Here is a 27,124-nt window from a genome sequence, read left to right on the forward strand (position 1 = left end):
TGCAGTGTAAGTGAAGAGGTCATGTAAGAGGCACACACAAAACTCAGAGTTGAATTCCAGGCATTTCCTCAAACAAACAAGCAAGCAAGCAAGCAAACAAACAAACAAACAAACAAATGAAACAAAAAGCTGGAAAGTGAGGCTTCCATAGACATCGTACTCAGTGTGTTTAATCAGACAGCAGGAGAACTGAAATGCCAAGAGAACCTGTTGTTGTCAGAGTACAGTTTATTTCTGTGGAAAGGCTCAGGAGGCTTTTAAGAGAAATGAACACTCAGTTAAGTGTGATTTGTTTGAGTTTGTTTTAAACCATGTAGGTCACTGTTATGGTTAAGTAAAGGGTAGAGGAGCCCTAGACTGTAAAACTGGAATCAAGTGACCCAGATAAGGCATGAGGGACAAAAGACAAAGGTGGTGAGGAGATGGCAACTTAAAGAAACCATGGAACTCCAAACTGCTTGACAGTTCATGGATAGGTATCAAGTTCATGTAGAACAAACAAGCCAGTACTTCCCTTCTCACCTCACGGCCATAGTGAAGCAGGTTTATTCTTTTTGGGCTTGTACCAAATAACAAAAATTCAATGAAACAATGGAACTTATTACTATAACTAATGCTTACTAAAACCATGCATATTAAAAAAACGAGATAAAAAATATCTTTCTTAACATGTTTTATAGTATGAATTTACTAGAATTAAAATAGAACAATGGTCAGATCTAGTAAGTCTATGTACTTTATATTTATTTAAATCAAATGCCGTTGCTGCAGAACATCTTAGCTCTGAACAGTTGAAATACTTCAGAACTATGGGTGGGATAGCATCTACTTAAGTCAAAGCAGTCGGTTGAGGTCACGGCTACCTAGAGACAAGCTTCAGAAAGGCTTGAGGAGGCAGGAAGGCTGGCAGACTTACTCTGAAGCTGACGCTGCTGGAAGGAAAGGGGCTGTCCGAACACAAATGGGCTGTGGACTAGGGAAGAGGGAGGTTTGGCAGCTTGATCAAAGATGGAAGGAGCTGGGAGATTGGGCCGTGATTGAATAGAATTCAATATGGCACTCAGTTGATCACCTGCAGTAGGCAAAACAGTCAAAACTACAACTTGTTACTTATAACATCCAAAATGGCAAAGTAAATGGTGCGTTTACAACAGTCAAGTAAATTAACAGTAATTAAAGCTATGCCAATTCAGAAAAGGGAAAGCCGGTGGTCACTGTCCTCACGTTAGGGCTCTGATTCTACATCAGAGTTGTTGGAGGTTTTCAATGGACATACTTCACCAGTCTTATATAGTAGTCAACAGAAGCAAATCTAACTACAACTCATATACAACATCCCCTAATATTTATGACAGAATACAGGATATTTCAGTTGATCAATACTGTGTTGAGAGAGGACGAGACAGCGAGGAAAGGAGACCTTAAGTATGGTAAAAGGTATTGATCCTGTGGTGCTCACTAAGAACCACTGCCATCCTCCCTCATCTGCACAATGTTCCATGCAGAAAATACGACTTCCTTAACTTCATGTTCCTGAAAGGTATACTCAATGGACAGAAAGTATATTTTCAACTCAGCAATGCAACTACATCACAGTCATAAGTCAACAATTGCTTCTAGAAATGATTTCTGCTAAGGAAACTGTATTTTTTGCAAAAGCAGGAATTCCTTTGCTACATTTTGTAACTTCTATAATACAAAAAAAAAAAAAAAGAATGAGTTAGTTAATTTGATCCATATTTTTCATTATAATTAAACATGAAGGATATTAATAAACTAGTGTAAGGACAGAAATAATGTAATTAGATAAAAAACTGTATTTGTGAAAACATATGCATTTCAAGTACTTTACATGATGCTGAAAGCCTTCAGTCAGGTCAATGAAGAAACTGACAGTGTCTTTCTGGATATATTTACTAAATTAAGTAAAAAATCTCAAGTGGTACAGATTTCTATGGGATTATGCATTTAAATTACATAAGTACTGACTGAGTTTTTCTTTTTTAAAAAATACCTCACATTCCAGAAAATATTTTAATTTATAAAGAACTGTTTGGATTGTTCTAAATCAAAATACTTTTGCAAGCAATTTCTTAACCTTGTGCAGTAAAAAGAAAAATCAAGAGAAAATAGTTAAGTTAAATAGTAGTTAGACGCATTTCATCAAATTTAACCTTTGTAATATTTTCTCAGTAGATATACATATTTTCCTAAATGCATGTTATTGTAAATTTTTACAAAAGCACTTTAAAAGTACTTTTTATTTCCATTCAATAAATGCTTACAGCAAGACTTATATTTCTTATTAAGTGATTTTATTTTTACATTGCTTGACTGAATTCCATTTTAAAGACAGACTTATCTATCCTGAGAGCAGTCAGCAGGGTGAGAGGACAGGCTCACAGGGAAAGCACACATTAAAATAAACACAGATTTGGACACATTGTTCCTTAGCATCAAAGGCAGTAAGTAAGCAGTGAAGCTCTCATGTAAGAGTTGAACAATAGAGAAAAGGGAACATTAAGAGAACCCAGCCAGCACCTTCTCTGTAAGCCGCATAAGCCCGTGAAAGCGACTCAGTCAAGACAGGAGAGGAAAGCCAAGCCTGTGGACATTAGTAAACCTAATTATAAATGTGACTTTATCAGACAGCAATCCAATTTTGCTTTTCATTATTAATTTTTAAATAACTGCAAGCCAGATAAATACAATTTTTAAAGCTGGTGTTTGTTTGTTTTGGAGATAGGTCTGTATGATATGCGTGTAACTTAGCCTGACCTCAAGTCAACTATAGAGCCTACGCTAGCCTTCTGTCTCTCTCTGGTGCTGGACTTACTGGAATAAGATACTATACCTGGCTTAAATAAACTTAAAAATCAAACTATTTCCTTGTCAACAACCCTCCTCCCTTATCCCTCAGTGGGCGGCTGCCTTCTCACAATATTGCAAAATTTCAAGGAATCAAGGTTAGGTGTATTAGAAAGAATATATCTGAATTTACCCATAAAAGCAATTTTGAACCAATTTCAGGAACAAATTATCCTAGAAGAATTCTTTAGACTCTCCATGATGTTGACCTGTTCATTAATGCATATATATTAAAATACTTTAGTAGTTTTGGTTTTATAGATTTTAGTTCATTATTTATACTATGTTCAAATGGAATATTTCATATAACTGTAATCTAACAGTTAGGGATTTAAGACCATATATAACTCATGAAGCTCATATACAACGTTCCTAAGAGTACATTTCAATGGTAATTCTTTGTTTCTCATTTGCATTACTCTCCTAATCACAGGTCATGTTAACAAACTATTTACTAGACATAGTGATTTAGGTCTTTAGAATTCAAGTTCAGAATGAGTGACTTTAAAATAGTCAATATGATTAAGAAATCCAGGAAACTTAGGCAGAAATTAATATGATACAATATTGTGAAAAAGAACACCTGTTAAGCACTTTGGGTCTTAGTTTTAGTATGAACACATTTTAATAACAATTTGTGGGAAGGAAAAAAATGAGTAAAAAGTAACAAAACTGTCCTGAAGCCTAAGCAGAAAGAGTCACATTCAGAGGCCTACCTTTGTTATTTCCCAGGCCATAGTCAAATCCTTGGGCACTGCAACTTGCCCCTTTATTGAAAGCTTGTACTGAGAAAGGGCTTGGAGGAGGAGGTTGAGAATTCTGATCCAGCAGAACTTGTTCTACAATAAAAGTCACAGCTATAAAGTTAAATTTTGTCCCTGTTATTCCCTGTTCATATATCAGAGAAAATCCTAAGAAAGAGTTTGTAATGGTTTGATTTAAAGTAATCCCTCAGGAATTACTCTCAGTCAGACCAGCTTAACAGGTCAAAGCATATTATAAATTATTCCTTTGGTTAATCAAGTATATAGGGAAAATTAAAAAAGCTGGATATATGCTTTTAAGTGGCCCCCTCTTATTACTGAGTATATTTCTGGATAAGTAAATCTTATTGCAAAAAATTTACAATTTATAAAAATAAATTGGACACTACATTAAGAATAAAGACTACATATATGAATATATGAATAGATATATATTCTTGAAAATTCTAGCTTGATATCCTATGATGTTTTATACGAGCTAGCATTTGCATAAGCCTATAATGAGCTAGCTAGTATGTGTCAGAAGTGTTTACAAAGTGAGATACAAAGATGGCCTGCCCATAAGACACTGAGCTTAAAGAAGTCTTTTCAACACCAACACCAGCAAAAAGCATCAAGACAGAAATCTTGGTGATATCAATGTTGGAAAAATAGCACTGAAAGCTAATTCCAACAAAAAAAAATGCACACAAAGATGCTATGCATTTATGCAGCATTCCTTTCTTGAGAGGAAATTCAGCTAAATGAGATTTCCTCATACAATACTGACATTAGTTTTGGAAACTGAACTTCTAGCTCATGGTAGCAGTGAAACTTCAGGCCCAGACTTGCAGCGAAGAGTGAGGTGGACAAATTAAAGTTATTAATACAAAAGCAAGTTGTTCTTATTTTAAACAAAGACACATAACTACACTCTCAGTATTCTTGTGATTTTCTCCTTTATGGACATTCATAGAGTACTCAAGTATTTTACAAGTCAATTTTGTTAGATGTAAGATCTTTAAACTTTTAGATTTTCTTTTACTTAAAAGATAAACATTTGATAACCTCTTTAAGGAAAAGATAATGCAATAAACATAAAAGGTATGTATACTAAAAGTTTCATGAAAACGAATCACAAATTGAAGCCAACTTGCCATCTTCATGCCGTAGGTACTGGTTTCCGCCTCTGTCTCTAGCTAAGGACCATGCCTCTCCTTCATCACTCTCACAGAATTCTACCATGCTGTTCTTATCCAGCTGCACCCATGCACCTTCAGAATTGGTTACCTGGTACATAACAGAAAGCATGATTGATTGGCTTAACTCTCTCAGGGCATCCGGGTGAAAACCAATACTAAGCTTAAGTGTTTCTGAACAATGTAATGATTGCAACACATTTCTACTGGGAAATTAGTTTCTGAAATTAAGACCACAGCCTGAGGTAAGACAATTTAAAACATCTGTGAAATACTGTTTAATAATAATAAGCCTCTAATAAAAATAATATCTTTAACGCATAAAGGTCACCTCTGCATAATTTCAAGTATGCCCAAAACCCAAGGTGTATTTTTTAGACCTAAAATGTCCTAAGGAAGTAGCGGCAGTCTTCCTAGGTTACTGGTGCCTACAGTGTAATTTGAAATGCCCCTGACCCTGAGAAATAGCATGACACACTACATCTTGAAGCTTATCTGCGGAGGCAAATGCCACAGTGGTCTAAAGAATAATTTTATTTGCTCAGGACTTCAGTGAGACCTGTGAATGGGAACAAAGAAATGGAAACTTTTGAAGGGTCACATCTCCATACCGACTCATAGAAAATGTTTTAAGTGCTGACAACCCATAACATACAGTTAGAATAATGAAAAGCTATATCCAAATGAGGAGCATTTATATATACAACACAACTTAGATGTTAATATAAACAATGCAAATATTCTTTTCACAAGATATTTATGAGAATAATTTTCTTAAAGCACACATAATTATGTTAGTGTTTCCAAACCAAGTAAAAGTCAACAGCATGAACATTTAAGAACCTGAGATGGAAATGACAGTCTGGAAGGAAAGTGATGCTTGATTATATTGCAACAAAAATGAGTATCATAAAGTCATGAAGCTACAAGAATCCATACCTCTCCCACTGCTTTGACTTTGTTTCCCAGAACTAACATTCCAATTGGGATACCTCTAAGGTTAGGGCAGCTTCTGATGTTGTGACCTGAAGGCCCCGTCTTCACTACCTTGTACATGCCTGGCCCGCCTCTCAAGAACGGGTGATCTCGTTCTTGCATTGTTGCTTCCTGTGGGCAGCAGGAGTTCATGTCTTTGAAAAAGTCATCAGTATTAGTTTTAGGTTCCTGAAAAATTGAATAGGAAAAGAAAATAAACAAAATATAGTCTTTTACTACTTTCATAATCTTATTAAGAGTTTTTGGAGCAAGTCTATAAGATTTCCAATTAGGAATATATAATTAAAATAATAGCTAACACTAATACTACTAAAGAAACCACTCAATGTTAAACATTGATATTTAAAGTAAATTTGAGGAGAACAAAAAAAAAACAGGAACAGGAAATTAACTGAATTTTTGTCTCTTGTGCCTCCAAATTTGAGAAATGTAGTACTATAGTACATAAAATAATGCTTACAAGATTTTTGCAAACCTCAGGACAAATGAAAATATCTTTCTAATTTGCTAGGCCAGCACTATTCTATGACATATCAATGGTAGTGGCAGTAAAAAAAAAAAGGCATATTTTTAGTAGAGAGGAGAAATTGGCACTAAAGATACATTTTTAAAGAAAGTAAACTGTATTTCAATTTCCATATTAAAAAGCATTATTTCTAAATGAAAAGATTCTGCTCTGTATTTCCTGTTGAAAGTCAATACTGTGATGAAATATTTCCTATGGAACAAACAGGGCAATATAGCAATGTGCATACACTGGGTTTTTTCTATTCCCGTATTACTGTTTTCTATTCCTATATTACTGTTTTCCAAAGTCATATTCCCATATTACTGGTGTTGATGACTGGACTCAGGCAAGTATTGAATTACAATTACACTTCTTAAAGAAAAACAAGCCTACTTTTAAATATCGTATTATGAACTCTATGAACTGTATTTACATAGAGTTAGAAAATAACTATAATGAGACACACATAAATTTAGGAAAAAATAAGAATAAAGTTATATAAAAAATAAAACTAGCACTACACATGATAAACTTTATAGCAGATTTTTTATTTCTACAAGTATCTTTATATTAGCAGATGTATATATATTCAAGATTTTATATATACATCTCTATAAAATGTACCTATAACCTAGGCTCCTCACAGTATACTTTGTAAATCATCACCTGGTGGTAATAAAAGACCACAAATTTTTCCTGAAACAAATATATACTATGGCAATAATTTATTTACATTTATATATCACTGTTATTTACATATTGACAACTTACTGGAAATGAGACCATTAGTGACTCAAAAATACTAGATTTCTAAGTAAACTAAACTTAAATTAGGCATTCATATGATCATTTGTAAAAATCTGTATATATACTTCTATAAATGTAAAGAGAACATTAAAAAGAAATTTAAAGGTATAATAGGATATAAACTTTGAACAGTGCTAGTATAATCACAAGATTTTTGAATAAACATTTAAAAATTGCTACTTCTCAACAGTAAACTTCAGTAAGTGTATTATGTCAGAGGAGGAAACTTTTGTGCTTTTTAAAGTTTCGTGTTGACACTAAAAATAACAGCCAAATGTAAACCCGAGCGTGGACAGTGCTTGAGTGTTATTCAGTGGCCTATCTCCCGGGGTCATTAATCCACTTCAGGGGAACCAAGGGGGGCTAGCATGACAGAGCTGATGCTCCTGACCGTCTGTCACCAAGGTCATACAGGAAAGTCTTAATAGACAGTTCATATTGTCTAGTCATTAATGAAGCCATATAGAGTCACTAGAAAACTGCATTTTTTTCCTAAAAGATAAAAAGAACTTTTGTATTAAACCATATGAAAATAATTGGTGGACATAAAATCGTAACTGTGCATGTCATTCTTAAGTAATCTTAATAGGTACATTTTTTTCAATATACAAATGTGGACCGTATACCAGACTATAAAATTGGTAAATTTCAATCATATATAATATATATTTATGTTTACTTCTCATTCAATTCCCAACCCCTTATGTAAACTAAATAGTCAAAAGGACAATTCAGAAGAACAGGCTGGGGCTGCATAGAAGAGCTTCCAGACCACAGCACCACTCCCTATGTGAGGTCATTCTGAACAAAGGGAGTTGGAGCAAACTGTGGGAGGAACCCCTGCAGCTGGGCAGCCCTGCAAGGGAGCGAGGGCTCCTTCATTTAAAGCCACGACACTGGAGGAAGAGGAGAGGGAAACTCAACTGCAGCACTTTGCTCAGATTTTTCCCTCTGGTAACTTTTCAGTTTCCTAATTCTAAGCAAAGCCTCAAAGACAATGTCAATCCTGCTGCACATGCTGAGACACCTGGACCATGCTTATTGTTCCTTACAGTTAACTCACCTGGGGGAAAAAAGCTTTGGAAGTCCATGAAAATACGTCCAAATCCCTGACTCCTTGGCTAGCATTAAAGATATTCTGAGCAACAAAGTTTAAGAAAGAAAAATATCAACAAGGAAAGGGAACAGAGGATCATCTGCAGAAGATGCGTTCACAGTAACATTTCCTGAGCTCCAGCACCAATAGGAAATACAATTTTGCTAAATTGAAACTGAAGCCACCTGAGTAAACCACACACCAAAGTTCTGAAAAATAAGGTTTGTCAAAAGCTCTCTGTAGATGTAGTGTGTCATGCCATTTATTAACATCAAGAGCAGATTTTGCTATTAAGGCTTAAGAGTCAGTGTAAGAAGAAAACCTTGAAACCCTTAAATGAGAACATTATTTGTTCTATTACAAGCCAGATCTGTTTTATGACAGAAAATAATCTGTTGTTTTATAAAGACGTCAACAATGGAGACTACGTAGAAAATACAACTCTTACAAATAATAATGGCATGTATGTAAACCATCACTTTTAAAATAAAAATTTAAAAAACTTAGCCCAAATTAAAAAATCATTGAAATATTTCCTCCCTATATACATGAAAGAAGAAAAAGAAAAAAAAGATAGAAATACAAAGAAAAAACTACTTGTAAAAAAATTCAAGAATAGCATAAAGAAACACAAGCTTAATCTTTTATCAAAAGACAAATAACTGGTTCATCTCAAAGTTTAGGAAATCATAATCATTCAGGATTTCCATATTGAATTACAAAGTATTTTGTTAAAGAACAATTAATTTGTGATAACACAGTCCTATTTTTCACAAACATTTTAATAAAAATTTATGTAATACATGTTTCGCACAGATACATCACATGATCAACGTATACTTCATTTTACCTAAAACTCAAATATAATCAATATGCACCAAACATACCATAAATGTATTGCTTATGTAAAGACTGTGTTAAAAGGTAATTCAAGCAAGGCACTCAAATGTTAATTGAAGTATATATCACTGATGACTTTAACATGAAAGAATTATTAAAATTCTTGATCACTTATGCTATTTTAGACAAAATAAAGATATTTGCTTCTTTATTTCCTTAAATTATATGTGGGTAGATACAGAAACATATATAGACGTACATATACACATTTATTAGTAGTAATTATATAATATAAAACATGTAAAAATGAGTTTCTAGTAATGTGTCTGCAAATAAAATTAAAACATGGAAACCAGAGCCATTATCCCTGAAATTTGGAATGCATGGTCAATAGGTCCTCTCTATTTAGGTAAAGTGAAATTTTTACAAAGCATTTAAAAAAGCCGTGCTGAAGGAAAATGATACACATGTTGGTTGGTCAATGTGTATGAAAATGTGTCTGTCAGTGGCTGTTCTCCCTGAGAACAGTGATGCAGATAGTTAGATATAAAATGTCAATATTAAGAAGTATTTTCACATTTACTATACATGACTTTAATACTAAGAGCAACATGACAGGCAAGTGTTACAGACCACGCAGATCTACTCAGCATTAGAGAGGACTAGCATCACTTTTCATGCTTATATGTCTCTTTAATTTCATTGTACAAAATTAAGGGTTTGTTCAGTCAATAACATATACAATGATTTTAAAAATTTTAGCTAATACTATGGCAACAGATTGTCAGTGAAAAAGTTGTTTATTCTAATTATATATTAATTCTAATTTTATATATTGTGCTTTAGTTCCTATAATTGCAGAAAACTCTCACACTACAAAAATTTACTGTAAATTTAAATTATTTATCAAGTATTAAGACTCACCAAATAAAAATTAGTTTTATTTTGAAGGTTTAAGAATATTTCAGCTAATTATATGAATATTTATCAAAATAGTAATTTATCTAAAGACTCAATTTCAGTTTATTACAAAAGACAAATTAAGTTTTCATACTATATAACTTCAAAGATTAATATGGCGTAACACAGAGATACATACACAATAATTTAAATTACTTCTTTCTTAAATCATATTCTAAAAATAATTTTTCAAAGAATTAGAATATTAATGCATATTAGAAACCTAGCTAAATTAATAAGCTATAAAGTTCAATTTTATGATAAGTTTCTCAAGGCACATCAGACTTTACATAAGTTCATTACTACAGTGGAAACATCTTTAGTCGCCTATGGAAAAAAAAATCACTCTACTAGAAAAGCACAGCACTAAGTTGGGCTGCTAATTTTAAAGCAGAAAAAATATAACAAAATCAATACTGTACATATATCACAGTATCCTTTTAACTGCTTATAATAATTTAAGGACAACATATTTATAATTAAATAATGACTTAATATTATTAGTATTAAAAACCTGCTAGTACACATAAACCAAACCCAGGCACAGACTAGAACCAGGCAACCTGAAGGACGCCACACCTGCACTGCCAGCTGCTCGTAAGCATTTCAGGAGAATGTCTATGAAACGCACGGAATATTTGCTAAGTATCAATACGTGACACTACGCGGGACTCACACGACAACAAATCTTCCTTCCCTTCAATCCACTCCAGATCCTCAGTGCTCCTACTCTTGGATATCAGCCTACTTTCTCTAGGTGAACAACGATTAGACTAGATAGAAAGCCATCTGTGCAGTGCATAAATACATCCACACACCCTCGTTGCCTTTAAAAGAATTTAGAACACACTCATTAGCTTTCCTTGGTATGTCTCTTTTCTACTCAACATCCCTTATAATGTACATTTGCCATTTTTTTTTGACAAAATACATGAAGAATGGGTATGTACGTTTTTAGTCTTAAAAATCTCCAATTATAAAACTAAACTTATCTAAAAAGGTTTTGTGATTTTTTTTTTTTTTTTTTTGGATGTAGGGTTTCTTTTTATGCAGCCCTGGATGTCCTGGACCTTGCTCTGTAGACCTTGAATTTTAAGAGAGTTACTTGCCTCTGACTCCTGAGTGCTGGGATTAAAGGTGTGAGTCACCACTGTCTTCGATGTCACATGACAGTTCTTTAATGTCATACCGGTCTCTCTTTTCTTACATTTTCCAAGATGTATAAAATTTTGTTGTAACTAACTTTATTAGCAGTGGCTCTCAACCTTTGGGTTACAATTCCTTTGTGGGCCACATGACAAATATCCTGCATATCAGATATTTATACTATGATTCATAGAAGTTGTAAAATTACATTTATGAAGTTGCAATGAAATAATTTATGGTTGGAGTCACCAAAACATGAAGATCTGTATTAAAGTATTTCAGCACCAGGAAGGTTGAGAACTACTGCTTTATAGCTTTCAAATTAATAGTTTATTAATTTTTATGTTTATATTGTGTATTGTCAGTGTGTCTATATTTGTAACCTCAGGTGACAGCCTAGGAACCACTGTCTTTCTCCTTTGAGGCAGGTCTGGAGATCCCCTGCTCTGCCTTCCCAAGTTAAGCAGTTTGCTCTAGATTTTATGTGAGTGCTAGAGACTGAATTCAGGACCTCATTCAAGGAAAGACTTTACTGGCTGAACTATTCTCTCATAGAACTTCATTTTAAAACTTTAATTGACTTATTTACCTTCTAAGTTATGATAATCATTTACATTTAATCACTAGGCATACAAATATTCATACTTACTTAAATTAGCAGCTTATCTTACATATTAATGATGTGAATAATAATTCTATTACTTTGAATTATCCTACTTTAATTTCCTCCTTTTTCTTCACATCTGCCTTAGATATTATCTCTTAAGTTAAGCCATTAAACAGCTTATCACAAAGCAACTTAATAAATTTTGCAATTATTTATCATTTTGTAACTATACTTACACTTATCTCTTCATTATACCAAGGTGTATTAACATGAAAACATACACTTTGGAATCACATCAAGTGGGGCTCTAGCACCAGTTCCACTAACACTTAAAATCTTGGAAAAATGAGAACAATACATTTAACAAGACAGTGTCACAATAAGAATGACATGGCACAAACAAGGTAAGAAGCACACATATATGTCAGGAAATATTTTAAGCACAATGATTATACAGACAAAAGCACTCAACTTAGATATCAAGCAACACTGAAAGGCTACTATGAGTAAATAACAGTATTTAACACTGTAGAAACAGCAAACATGAATGACAATCCTTAATTAGTCCTTACCACTAAGGAGCTTAAACCTGAAATTAATCTCTCTCTCTCTCTCTCTCTCTCTCTCTCTCTCCTTCCCTCTCCCTTTCTCTCTCTCTCTCTTTCCACCCCCTCCCTCTCTCTCTCTCTCTCTCTCTCTCTCTCTCTCTCTCACACACACACACACACACACAGGTTGAAGATAAATAAAGGAAACTAAATTCAATGAATAGTTGGAATGAGACAAAGAATTAAGCCCTTTTCACTCTAAAAATGTGCAACTTAAAAAAAAAAATGGGAGGAAGAACCTAATTTTCACAGCATCTACCTGCTTTCTACCACCATGACAACTAGTCATCAATATTCAAGCACTGCATACCAATGCTACTTATTAGTAATGTCACAGGAACACTTAGTGAAGAAGGAAAGTTATAGTAATACTTTCATGACAACACTCTAGTAAGCAGTGACGTAACCACTCTACTGCAATATCAAGGAACTAATAATGATTTTGTCAGTCTGAGTTACTGTCACTAGATATAAGTCTAAAAATTGCATCTTATATCAACACAACAGTACCGTAAATCAAAACAAAGGATCCAGAGATAGACATAACACAGAAACAACTGCAAACTGTCAACATAACAAACCCACATTTACACCTGTTTCTGAATGCATAGTAACTCTAGTTTCTTAAATATTGGATGAAATTCATTTTAAATAGCATTGTGAATAAGAAAAAAAAGTGTAAGCATTGTAATTTCTTACTTCCTTGAAAGGAATTAGGCATGTTTAGTTTCAATTTCTTACTTATTACTACTGACAGCATTAAGAGCCTTATCCCACTTTCATTACACTGAAGCCCTTAAGCACTCAAGCACCTTTGAAGTAAAGGTGATATAGGGACCAATTACCTCAGAACTGAAAAGCCTTAATTAAAGAAAGGTCTATAATGAGGATAGAGTACAACTCTGATGCTTTAAAAACCATCTTTCACTTACGTCAACAGGGACCAGAAGGCTCTTGCCAAGATGCTGGTTAAAAGAGAGGCACCAGGCTTCAGTGTAACCGTTCATGTTAGGAACATACTTCTTTATTGTCTCCTCATTCAGTCTCAACCACACGCCATCATCATTGTGGATCTGGAGGAAGAAGAAACCAAACGAGCTTGCCTTCCTGTAAGCACCAGGGAGCTAGTGAGGACTGAGAATGAGCAGAGCAGGTAAAGAGAGTGGAGATTCTGCATCTATCTGTGTTAGGAGAAGATAGATGTGGGAGAACTTGAGGCAAGGAACATCAAAGCAGCATGATCATGATCATGGTGACACTGTAAAAGCAACTTCTCTCATGAATTAAAAGCACAAGAAAATCACACTTAGGATAAACAATCTCCCTACCAAGGACTAACCAGGACTGATCCTCTTAGCTTCTAAGATCAGACGCATTCATTAAAAAAAAGAGAGAGAGATTAAATATGTAAGCTGTTGCATAAGAATAGATAAAAATAGCTTAATTTCATTTTGTGGTTAAAACTTTTTTACTTTGGGGTTATATTTCTCTTATGTGTTTTCAGAATGTAAATTAAAATCTAAATGCAAGGGAAAAAAAAGATAATCTAACAGCAAAATTAGCCATTTCTCAAGAGAACATGTTTTATATCTAGGCTACTTGGCTGCACTGTAGGGAAATATTCCTTGGACTTCCAAGGTTAAGGCAATCCAAGAACTATATTTCAAAACAATTATAAAATTCATTTAAAATTTGTCTATGTTTAGAAAGTTGTATTTCTAAAGGTTCTGATTACTATGTTTAACTGGTTTTATTATGCTCAAAGTGCAATTTTCCCAGTTTTTACTGAAAAAGGAGGATAAATTAAATATGAAAACCTCAGTGAACATATCCTATAATTTTTTTTCACAAGATTTCTCAAACTCTTTGAAGCATATGCCTTGAAACACAGGTGGGACTTGGCTTTCAACTTCAACCATGTAGAAAAGCTTCTCCAGCCTCCTACCATATCTTTCTAAATGATATCTCTTTCTAATAGGTTTGTATAGATAATTATGTTTATCTAAATTTTATTATAGGCTACTGTTGTCAGAAATCATGAGTAGAATTTTAGGAAACACTATTCATAGTAATTCTAGGAAACTCGAGTTAGGAATGGGTTATTTCTTTTGGAGTTATTGATAAGTGACTCAAAGACCCCCAAACATTATTAGGCTACTGCTACTGTGACCATCCAGAAACTGACAGTAAGACCATATTGCTGAAGAGATCCCACAGGTGCCTCAGAGAACACAGAGATACCAAAGCCCGGAAGCTTCCTCATTAGTAGCTACCTCTCATAGTGTCTGAAGGTACTATGCACACTACCAGAGGAGGAAAGGAATCACCATGTTACCCAGCTGCAGCACAGCTGTCTAGACCAGGCACTTGTGACTAGATGGACACAGTACTAAACTGATGCCTAATTGGCCTATAGATGCGAGCATATCTATCCAACCTCAGCAGCTGCTTTGTTTGTTTGTGTTTTGCTTTTCTGCAGGTCATGATGATTACTCACTTCTGTTCAAGATGCAGGGAAGAGACTGCTCAGTCTGAAATGGGCCATCTACAGCACATTCCCATTCCCTCTGCCCAAGTCTCAACAATCATTTAGGAAGACGACAAGGAGGGATTGTAAGGGCCACGGGTGGTAGATGATGACAAGACAGTGCAGCTGACACACAAGAACTGATGGTGGTTAAGAAAGCATTAACAAGACCCCCAAGAGTTCAAGTCAGACAAAATCCTAGCATGGAGAATGGTCCCACACCCCATCTAAGAAATTATTGGCAACTGGTAGTTTCTGGATGACGGAGAGTCAGTTGTCCTTACGGGTACAGCCCCTGTTACTGGAACACTTTCTAGTGAAGAACAGTAAGAGGTTAGGGCCAGCACAGCTTGGACTTGTGGGATGAAAGAACAAAAGAAGGGCCAGAGTGGTGGTTCACTGGTGAAGAGCACCGGCTGCCCTTACAGGCTCCCTGAGTCTCATTTCCAGCACCTATTGGAGACTCAGAACTATCTGCAGCTCCAGTCCCAGTGATCTGATGCTGCTCTCGGACCTCCACAGGTGCACGTATGGTACACAGACATTCATGCAGGCAAAACACCCCCCCACACACAAAGGGATTAATAATAACAAAAAGCAGAAAGAAGACACAAAGTTGGGTAGGTTGGGAAGGGGAGATGTATTTGGGAGCAGTTGCTAGAGGAAATGAATATGACTAAAATACTTTTTAAGAAAAAAAAACCCCAAAGGAACTGATAATAAGTTAGATAAAGAAGTTCCTAAACTGTTTAGAACCCAATAACATTAAAACATAGTTTCCTTGTTATTATGCAAATATCAAAAAGATTTTGTGTCCAAAATAAACTACTCATACTTATTAATTACCTCATCAATAAAAGTGATAGTTCCATTGACTTTCACTATTCCAATCTGCTCACTCTGAAGGGAAGGGTGGCTCCGGATGCGGAGACCAGCACTGTCCTTGGCCACAAATTTTCGAATCTGAGAAAAGAACAGATTTGACAGTGGCAGAGGAAGCACAGACTCTCAGTACAGTTAAAGGAAGCACAAGCTCAGCATCCCTCACAACCATCTGGGGCTGCTTTCCTTAAGACAGCAGTGAAGGTCGACCTCTAAGTACGGGAGAGTATTTGATATCAATGATTAATATATTTATGATCACCCACTTTAAGTAATGAAGATATATACCAAAAAAAGGTGATTTTTTAGAAGGACAAAATATAAATTACATTCTCATAGTTTTTAATAGTTTACTCAAATTCCTTTAGTTAGTTTTTAGATATAAGAAAATTAATGTTTCTTTTAATGAAACAGTGTTTTAACCTTGAATTCTCACATGTAATTTCAGTAGACTTTCTATTAACAGTATACTTTTAATATAAGCATAAACAGAACACTCAAAAACAATAAAAAATATATAAAGAAGCCAGAAAAGCAAAATTGTACAATTTGAGAGGAATAATTCTTATGAGCTGCTCTTCAGACTGATTTAGGGATACTGGAAATTAAAATACTACAATAAAGCAAGTAAAATATTAGATATTTGAGACCTACTTTGAGGCATGAAAAATTTCCGTCTCTGACCAAATTCACTTTTGCTTTGTCCTCCACTGACCTTATTTGGCTGGGGGTCGGCCTTCGGCTTGACTAGCTGAGTCCCTGGGGGGATCATCCCCTTTGGTGGATCTTTGACTTTTACTTCAAGGCCAGCATCTGTAAGAAAAGTAGTGTAATTAACATTTGACTACTCAGGTAAAAGGACTGTGAAATCTAGCCCATCATAGGCTATTTTATTTTTTATTTATGTATATGGTTTTTCCCACCATGTATGTCTGGTCACCCATTCACGCCTGAGGCCTGTAGAGGACTGGATCTGCAGGTGTAGCAAGCCAGTCAAGAGAGCAAGCGCTCTGAAAGTGCATTAGGTGCCCTTAATGGCTATGCTGTCTCTCCAGTCCCACATCATAGACTGTCTTGAACAATGAAGACAAATACCTGAATTTTGCATTTTTTAAAAGTGGTGATTCATACTAAGTGGGAAAAATGGAAAAAAATTAAAATGAGGTCTTGAGATTCCCAAAGATCACTTACTAGCATTTCCTGAAGTGTTTAATAGGAGCACATAGAGTGAGATTGAAGACTCTACTGAAGCCATTCCTAACACACACTGTCACACTACTTTCCTTTTTTTTAAAGCAAGGATTACAATTCATTATGGTATTTTTGTTTTTCTTTTCATTTTTATATTGAAAATGGATTCTTCTTTCATACAATACATCCCGACCACAGTTTCCCTTCTCCATCCCTCCTAGTTTCCCCCACTTCCCCTCTCCCCCTTATTCATTTTCCGTTTCCTCTTCAGAAAAGTGCAGACCTCCAAAAACCAAGACAACCCAACAGGACACACAAGAGAGAATAAGACAAAGACAAAGCCTCATATGGGGGCTGGACAGGGCAAACCCAACAGAAGGCAAGGAGTCCCAAGAGCAGGCAGCAGAATCAGACACAGCCACCCCACCGTTAGAGTCCCGCTAACCCCAAGCTAACAGCCCTAACAGACTGCTTTGCTGCTTCCCTCCCCACTCCCCATTTTGCTCTCACTTTTGAAAATAAAGGAGCCAAAGATGGCAAACAAAGGCTATGACCTCAAGTCTCTGCCTTTCCAGTTTGTGTTCCCGATTCCACACGCCATCTACCTAAGGAGAACTCTCTCTGAGTATCTCCTCTACACTGCCTATCAGGGCTCCTCTTGTTTCCCTTGCCTTTCTCTGCCACGTGTTGCCTTCATGGTCTCCTATCTAGGTCACAGCCTATTCTTACGCTCCTTCATCCTAACATTAACGCTTGTAATCTCTGTATGAGGAAAAACGGGCAGTTGCTTTTTCTTCTAGAATCTGGATGACTTCACTTAGTGTAATACTTTCCAGACTCATCATTTTTCCTGCTAAATTAATAATTTCATTCTTTACAACTGAGAGAAACCCTACTGTAGAACACACATTTTCATTGCCCATCAGTGGACACCCAGACTGTTCTGTGCCCTTGCTATCTGAATGATGCTGAAAGAAACGTGAAAGGACAAGCATCTGGGTGGCAGCAGTGCTTGAAAATTCCTGCTCAAGCCTGTATTTATATCTACTTAAAACCACGTTTAAGTTATTATAAGGTTGCCTGTTTAATCTCAGCAACACATAAGTCTTTAATGCTTGATAAAATCTTTTCTACAACTAAGTTTTGCTAAGCACTAAGTAAATGTGTGCTGACCTAAAGGTTTTAGCAATGAGGTAAAATGAAAGGCATTATAATTTATACATCTGATTGAATACTTATAACTTCTAAATATCAAAATGTAAATAACCTTTTTATTTCCAATGATAATGTAAGTGGTTTACAGCACAACTTCCTAAAGGGTATTCTGATGTTATGTAACTATTATAGTCACCCTTTCACGATATCCATACATGACATTTTTCATTCTACTGTTATTCTTTTACATGGAAATTATACAATGAAGCATTAACACATTATAGAAAACTCAGTATTTTTTTTCCAAAACTAGTGAGAAATAAAATCTTTTAGTTAGCAATGTGTGCTAAGTAGCCACTCTCTGCCAGACCCCTGTCAGATCTAAACCAGATCACCTGTCAAATATATGGTATCTGCTCCTACCAGGTGAGGACGGTTGGTAAGGTTGCTGCGGCAGGGTGGGTGGGGGCAGGGGCGGGGCATACACAGGATAACACAGAGATAAGGAGGGAATCATACCTCACTGACACACTAGAAAAGCAGGGGGAAGCTCGTGACAGCCCCAATGAGTGATCACATAAATCATACTCAAATAATATCTATGCAATGTCCTAATGAATTACTCACTATGAAGGAGAAAATGAAGCCACAACGATGTTATGAAACCTAATTATATGTATGTCACAAGGGTAAACAATACAAGGATGATTTTAATTCTAATTCTTTGCAGCAACTTCTTAACACTCTATTTACCTATTTCAATGCCATCAATGGTCACATGAACAGTGTAGAGCCCGATAGCCCCTGGAGTCCAGTTTGCACAGTAGGTCCCATCATTATTGACACGAATAAGCATATTTTCACTGGGCCTGAATTAAAAAGTGGATAGCAAAAAGTTTACTTTTGATTATGCAGTTACCGTCATTTACCACTTCAGTGACTGTGTCTGCATTATCACACTGCCTGCATCCCTGGAGCTGTCATGGCATGTTCCCCAGCTCACACACACTTGAGTTTCACTCTTTCCCTATAGCCCCGTTACGTCTCCTTCACACTCCAAGCTTATCATGATTTCCCTTTTCCCTTCTGTGGAAACAGAAACAACTAGTTATAATCTCCATTAATAATCAGACTGGGAAACCAATTTTCTTTCCTTCATTTTCTCTCAGGTTACAATGGAAGGAGCAATGTGGCTCTTATCTAAAGACAGGTTTTCCCATGGGCATGTGGTCTCCTCAACAGCATCACTTTCTCTCACACATCACTTATTTCTTCTACTCTACTGCTCTTTTATCACTATAAAACACGTTACAATTTTAAATCTGAATTCTTCCTCCTTGGCAGTCTCTTAGCAGCATCTCAGAGCTGATAGAGCTCCTTCCTGAAACACTGTCTGCTTGTTTCTGACCTTCTCTTGGCCTTCCTCTTCCTCACTGCTCATCTTTCTCTAGTGCTGCTGGCTTCTCTTCTGATTCTCCTTCATTCATGGAATGTCCAGGCTTTGATGCCCATCTTCATTCTCTGAATCATCTTTTTAACTGGCCAACTATTGCCATCCATTAATGTTAAGTACCATTTCTATAAAGACAACTCCCACATGCACTTTTCCCTTCAACTTCAAACTATTTGCAGCTGCATAGCTATATCTCTACTTAGATATGAAGTAGAGATAGGAGAAGTAGTTTGGAATTTCAAGATTAACATATTTAACAAAAAGCTCCTATTCCCTACTACTCAGCGCACACCTTACAGATCAATACATCACAGAAAACATAAATACCTGCTTCACATACCTTACAGATCAATACATCACAGAAAACATAAATACCTGCTTCACATACCTTACAGATCAATACATCACAGAAAACATAAATACCTGCTTCTTCCTATGACTTCTTGATCCTTATAAAAATTATGATATCTATACTAGAGTCACTCAATACTTTAGGTAACAATTTTAGTTTCTTAAGCTAAAATTGGTCTGTGAATCAAAACTGGTAGGAATCTGTTCTATTCAGTTGCTAGGCCAAAAGAAGACCTGTTGCTGTTTCCTAAAAATATGTTTTAAATTGAAATAGAATTATATCACCGTCCTTCTCCCTTTCTTCCCTTCAGCCCCCCCAACACTCCCCACTCCCAAATTGAGAGCCATTTTTTATTATTATAAACATGTATGCATATGCAACACACAGACACACACATGCACATGCATACACACGACCTGCCAAGTCTGTTTTTGTTGTTTGTGTAATTAGTTTCTGGGCTGACCACTCTCTGGTGACAGGCTCTACTGATTCCACCTTCAGCACTCTACCCCAGCCTACAATGCCTAACCATTTCTAACTTACTTCGCTGCTGCTTTTCTTGCTTTCCCTTAATTTACCTCTGAAGAGCTACCACAATGATCTTCTAAAAACTTTAAGGTTTTTGTTTAAAACTCATGGAATTAGTTGGCTTATAGGAAAATTCAACCTATATAAGCACAGGCTGCCAGAACACAGAAAACACATACCATGTAGTTCTTGGACTCTCCTCAGCACCCTCCAGGCCCATCATTTTTCAGTTTGTTCTCCAAAGACATCAAGTTCAATCTACTCCAGGTTTTCTATAGCTAGACTGAACCTCTCAAAATCTTCACACAATCAGCTGCCATCTAAATGTTAATCCTTACCCATGCCTCTTCCATCCTGTAATGTTTTGGCAAGCTGTCACAATCCCAATGTTGACTATTTAAATAAGTTTACTTATTGCTACTTTGTTCACGGGGTATAGTCCTCCCTTCTACGAGATGATTCCATTTAAACTCTTCACACACACACACACACACACACACACACACACACACACACACACACACACAGAGGAAGCTTCTACAGCAGTAGGTTTTCACATGGTTTTTACAAAGGGTGTTTAGTGTTTGTTATCCTCCCTGAATTGCATCTTCGACCAGGCCCTCCACTCTCCAACTCATTTAACCCTTTCTGTTCTATTATTCTCTTTATATTAATTAGTGTATTCTATGTTGCTTCTATTGTGTGAGATTCACTTACTTCCATGGGCCCTCACTAGCTTCCTCTATCTTTTGAGATATTGGCTAATAGGGTATCGCAGACCCATAAATGTTACAAGCTATTGTCACTGCTCCTGTTACCCTCCAGAAGTTAATAGTAAGACCTTATTTCGAAGACATCCTATGCTTATGCTATAAAACAAAGAGGAATCAGACAGTAACTGACCGGGAAGCTTCCTCCCTACTGACTGCCTTTACAGTACTGGGAGGAGTGATCATCAGTCCCATCAGCTGTAAGCCCCAAGAGCTACAACAATGACTGGCAGGATAAGAAATGCCCACTGGAGCCACAGCGACATGGACATCATGGGAACAACCATTTTCTGATTGGATCTAAGTCCTGCTCTACCGCATGAAGCCTAGATCTGGTAACATTAATGGAGCCAGGAACCTGTGTCTAGACAGGTCATAAGCCATAGGGGATATAAGGAAATATTATTATTATAGTGAATAGACATGGTATTGAAATGATTATTGATTAACTACTGATATACCCATAGATCTCAATTCTTTTTTTTTTTTTTAAAGATTTATTTATTGATTATATGTAAGTACACTGTAGCTGTCTTCAGACACTCCAGAAGAGGGAGTCAGATCTCGTTATGGATGGTTGTGAGGCACCATGTGGTTGCTGGGATTTGAACTCCGAACCTTCGGAAGAGCAGTCGGGTGCTCTTACCCAGTGAGCCATCTCACCAGCCCAGATCTCAATTCTTATCCACGAAGTTTCTTACAGTAGATGGCAATTAACAGAGACTCACAACTGGTAAGCATACAGAGAACAAGAGTCTATAAAGCACTCAGCTGAAAATGGGCTGTTCTTATTAGATCTCTTGTGTCAAGGCTCAAGGATCTCCTTGAAGAGAGGTAGGACGATGATAAGGGCTGGGGATGGTAGATGACTTCCAGGAACAAACACAACAGTTGCACATATGGACTCAAAGAATTAGTAACAATATTTTAAAACAAAAGAAAATAAGGGATTTAAAAAAAATTATTTCAGTCTGAATGATTAAGTTTTAGTTTTAGCAACACTTTGAGAAAACAGTTTTTACCTTTTCGGAGTTGGTGATGCAAAACGCAGTTCTTCAAATGAGTAGTTTTCATATACCTTTAAGGAAGAAACAAGGAAATTGGAACCCTTGCAATGGACCATTCTATCCACACAAGAGAGGAATAAAAATGGCAAGACCACTTGAAAATGAATTTCACATGTGCTAAATATCCAAACAAAACACAAAAAAACAACTTTCTAAAATTTTATGATGCAGTTCTTAATATTGTCAACTTGACAGGACCTAGGATTACTAAAGAAACAATTATGTGGCTATGTCTGTGAAGAATTCTCTCATTCAGTTAGCTGAGACAAGACAAGCAATTCCCGGTGTTGAACTTAGTAGAAAAGGAGAAAGTAGTACAAGCAGTACTTATTCAAGTCTCTGCTTTTTTGTATGAGACTCCAATCAGCTCAGTCTGCCTCCTGGGTCTGCAGCTATGCTATCCCCTTCCATGGAGGACTGCCGTCAGCCAGAACACACTTTCCTTAAACACACTTTTCCTTAAATTGCTTACCAGGTACTTTGTCATAGCAATGAAATTCTAGCCTTAAAAGGTATAAAAATAGAAATCTTTGAGGCTTATTAAAATTTTAACTATCTCCAATACAAAGACACTATAGCGAAGAGTCTTCACATGGATTTACAAGGCTACTTAGTGACTTACTTAAATGCTGTAGCTTACATGGGGTGTACACATGCAATACATACAGGCCAGATCAATCCTTACACAGAGGAAACAGCAGAAGACTGAGTAAAGCCAATGCACTGAAGAATAACTGAAAAAGCCACCAGTGCTGGAGCAGTGACTTAACAGAGATGGAAGAAAAGGGAGTACAAATTAAAAGGACAAAAAGTCACAGCATAGCTGCAACTGGAGCTGAGTAAAGACCCTGTGCAGATGTGCAAGCAGCCAGCAGCAGGGGATCAGCTCTGGAAATGCTTACCAAAGAGTCAGACATGCCTTTCTTACAACAAGAAATTACATGGCTAGGAGTATATTTTAGAGAAACTTTTCATGTACATGCAAAAATAATGCCATTGTACAAAGCTTTGGAACACAGAGTAAATAAGAATATTATTTATGGCTCATTTTATATTTAGTAAAAGTATGCAACACAACACACACACACACACAGAGGGAGAGAGAGAGGAGAGAGAGAGGGGGGAGGGGGAGAGGGAAAGGGAGAGGGAGAGGAAGAGAGGGAGAGAGAGAGAATTATAAGATATTCTTTAGAAAGGTGTAGAATGAGCCTGGGAATGGACTATGACTGTAAAAATGTTTCTTTATAAGCTGCAGGAGCCTTATTGGCATGTTGTGTGCCAGTCTTGCAAAAATAAGCAAAATATCCAAACAAAAGATATGGCAAAATGTAAAGATAAAGATGGGTAGTACATATAGTAAACTTAGCACATGAACCCTGATACATTTAATACCTGCAAATTAATCATTTTTCATAGCTCAATTCAAGATCTTCAACTCCTTCCTCATGCCCTTCCAGCTTCCCCAGTACTTACTTATGAAGGAAAGTACACACACCAGTTACAAAGCTGCCTTTCTCCTCCCCTGCCCTCACCCCCTTTCTTTACCATAACGGTGATTCAGAAATTATCTAGCTGCTTTCACTTATCCACAGGCTGTGTCTTAGATAAATGTAACTTAAGGTTGACTTTGCCAAGTCTCTACAGTAGTCAACAGCTGGGAATCCAGGTGTCCAGATTCTGTATATTCTATTTTCACTGCACCAATTTCAACCATAAGATTATATTTTATTTTTCCATCCTCTACTATATGGCTCACTGCTGAGTGAGGTTACAGTTGTGTACAATCGGTTAGTAAAGAGCGTCTGCCCAGAGCATGAATGATTCTCTCAGAGACAGCTTGGGAGTAGTTCTCTGTGACTGTTGTAATCCTAGATGTTTCAGCATGCTCCTGGAGTCTAGGAGTAGGAAGAGGTGTGAGTTTCTGAACAAAGTACAGAGACAGAAGAGCATGTGTGAATGAAAGCTCCGCCCAGGGAATACACACCTTCAAAAGCAACCCTCTTCCGTCGATTAACTGACTGTGAGGTGTTTAAAATGCTGCAGGCCCAGCGCCAAATGACAATTTATCTTGGTCCATATTTAGCCCTCTAAATAGTCATTCCTTGTCCACCTCTTCGTGGAACTTAACATCTTGTGACTAACAGCTTAAAAAAATATTAGTTTATGAAAGCCCGAGTTTCTGCTACCCAAAGGGCTCAGAATCAGAATGCTCTCAGAGAGCATCCACGGCCTAGAGCAGAGCTCTTCCTGTTTTGCTAGACCCTACTTCTCTGATGTTTCCAACTTCAATTATGAACTTCTTCCTTTATTTCCCACCTCCATTGTTTTCATTTTGCTCTTCATTAGCATTGAAGTTGGGCTAATGTAATAGTCAGTATGTTTTAAGTCTACTCTGACTGACAAGTCTCCAGGCCCACGTTCTCCGTGTATCTCCTTAGAGCACGACAGCAGTTCTCCTGGGAGCTTTAGAGGAGCCATGCTTCTTACTCACCTGTCTTCCTAACTATACTACATTACTGTTCCACAGTGTTTATAAACGATCAGTGCGATCATAGCTTTCAGTTACTAGAATATGGACACTGCTTTCTAAAAACACCAAGACAGTACACTCAGCATGATTCCAGGGGTAGTAATTCTGCCTTTTAAGAGAAGTAAAAAGCTGAACTTATTTTTTTTAATCCATCTAAAGGAATTATAAAATAAAAAAAAAAAATCCAGGAGAAATAAGAAATTTAAGGAGATACCCTAATATTTGGGAGTCGTACAAACTGAAGGGACCCAAGAAAACCCTTGAGTGTTGAAGGTCTGTGTTCTGGCAGACAAGCACTTCAGCTTTAGGTCATCTCAACCTCTGACTGCATGAACCTGTTCTATAAGGGGTCACCCCCTCAATGCCTGCCAGAAACTGACTCAGTCTCTCTAGAAGAAAAAGCATTTAAAACTATATGCTGCCAGTTTAATACTTGACTGAAACATAAATCAATGGTGAAAGACAAAAATTTCTGATAAGTAGAAATCAATTACCTTCATCATTGTTATGGCAATATACCGTGCCTCCTTGACGATCATTGGCTCATACGAAACGTCCAGCTTTGGGGATGCCAGCCCTCCAAAAGTCATGTCGGCGGTAGAAGCTGCTGCTGAGGGGCTGCCAGGAATCCTTTGACATTTCTTTCCTTGCTCTTGCTGCAAAGATGTTTTTTTCTGAGAAACAGGTACAGCTTTCACTTCCACCTGTACAGAACGGTATAAAAACCAGACACATAGTTGTCCTTGACACTTCAAAGGAAGTAACTCATAATTACAAAGTCAGTGATACAGATTTTGTTAACACCAGTTCTCCTTGTCATTTCCAGAGAGAGCCAGGATGTCCTCACCTCTTACTTATACACTAATAGTAGAAAACAGATGGGTTACTATCTTACAACAAATAATCACAGGTTTCAACGCACAAAAATTACATCTTTCATTAGTGTGATACTGCGAAAGAAATCAGAAATAATCTATATTGAAAATTTCAGGAAGTAATATTATTTTATCAGATAATTAAAATGCAAATACTTCTAATAACAACAGCTTATTTGTAAAAGTTTGTTTGAATTCTTGCTGTAATAGTTTACAAAGGAAAAATATTCATTAGTAGAAGCGTTTGGAATCGATGGTTTAAACAGACCAGGAAGCCGCTTACCTCCGAGAAGAAAAGCACACATTCACCATATCACACAGTGCCACACGGAATCATCCGAGTCACTGAGCTTAACCATGCAAACTTTTCAACTCACTTTCTACAATGGTAAAATGTTAATGCCCTTCATCTACAAATAGGAAAACTAGTTTTTCAAAGGCATATTAAAATACTGAAAATATTAACTCTTATTAACACCTTGCCAGAAGTATTTTGGAGTGTCTGAGAGTATAGCTTGGTTGAATAGTATATTAGTGTAACATATATTAACTATATATATTATATACATATGTATGTATGTATAGTCTACACATAAATATGTGTAGTATATGGACATATGAAGTATATGCATATATATATGTTTATCATCAAATTTCCTAAATTTTGAAAGCATTTGCTTCTTTGCTTTACTCTGAACTTTTAATGGTGGTAAGTTGCAAATGCTCTGGGTCAAACATCGAAGACGAGACAATCACAGGATAACACAATGAGTGTATATGCATGTCTCCTCCCATAAGCTAAGTACTACAAAGTATATCCTATTCCATCTTTTTGCTTCCAGGTTTGGATCATGAGACAAAATTTTAATGTGTGCTTGACATAGACAATTTAAACTATCTTCTTTGACTCCACTGTAGCATCTGACTTATAGGGTGGAAATTAGAGAATTAGTTAATATAAAATAAACCCTAAGCAACTCTTTAGTGTCCTCCATTATACAAAGACAAAGAGAGAGGAGCAGGCTGACTGTGAAGACTTGCCGTTCTCAATGCTTACCAGCAGTCAATGTGTAGACATGGCTAACTCACATACAATTACCTTCATGTTGGGAACATGAACCACATCGCCATATTGGTCTTTTGTTTGAACAGTTATGGTGGTGGGCCAGCCACAGCGAATGTCATCCTTATTCAGGATCAACGATGTTTTCTGAGGGTCAGCATAGGAATCTGGCTGAAGCCATCTAAAAGAATTAAAAACAAGAGAACAGGAAATTAAGCCAAATAAACTAAACTTGTATTGAACAAAATACTAAACCAGTATCTTTTTTTTTTTTTTTTTTTCCTTTTTGGTTTTTCGAGACAGGGTTTCTCTGTGTAGCCCTGGCTGTCCTGGAACTCACTCTGTAGACCAGG

At 36.4% G+C, this 27,124-nt stretch overlaps 1 protein-coding gene across 13 annotated transcripts in view; it reads right to left on the minus strand.

Annotated features, from left to right (window-relative positions):
• The window catches only part of Mycbp2 (MYC binding protein 2), a 233,148-nt gene that overhangs the window by 56,046 nt on the left and 149,978 nt on the right, over positions 1-27,124 (minus strand). For 9 of the 13 annotated variants that reach the window (XM_085828830.1, XM_085828825.1, XM_029468874.2 and 6 more), the window contains 12 exons: positions 26,808-26,952; positions 25,328-25,537; positions 22,259-22,314; positions 18,887-19,002; positions 16,503-16,600; positions 15,752-15,868; positions 13,311-13,451; positions 8,185-8,259; positions 5,750-5,974; positions 4,769-4,901; positions 3,585-3,707; positions 917-1,072 (listed from right to left, as the gene is read on the minus strand). In XM_085828830.1, coding sequence (XP_085684956.1) covers positions 917-1,072; positions 3,585-3,707; positions 4,769-4,901; positions 5,750-5,974; positions 8,185-8,259; positions 13,311-13,451; positions 15,752-15,868; positions 16,503-16,600; positions 18,887-19,002; positions 22,259-22,314; positions 25,328-25,537; positions 26,808-26,952 — 1,595 coding nt within the window. The remainder of the gene's footprint in view (positions 1-916; positions 1,073-3,584; positions 3,708-4,768; positions 4,902-5,749; positions 5,975-8,184; positions 8,260-13,310; positions 13,452-15,751; positions 15,869-16,502; positions 16,601-18,886; positions 19,003-22,258; positions 22,315-25,327; positions 25,538-26,807; positions 26,953-27,124) is intronic. The other 4 variants (XM_085828829.1, XM_085828831.1, XM_085828832.1 and 1 more) reach the window with 4 other exon arrangements.

The sequence above is a fragment of the Mus caroli genome, unplaced genomic scaffold, assembly GCF_978045245.1.
Source record: "Mus caroli unplaced genomic scaffold, Mus_caroli_1 scaffold_12, whole genome shotgun sequence".
In the NCBI taxonomy this organism is placed as follows: Eukaryota; Metazoa; Chordata; class Mammalia; order Rodentia; family Muridae; genus Mus; species Mus caroli.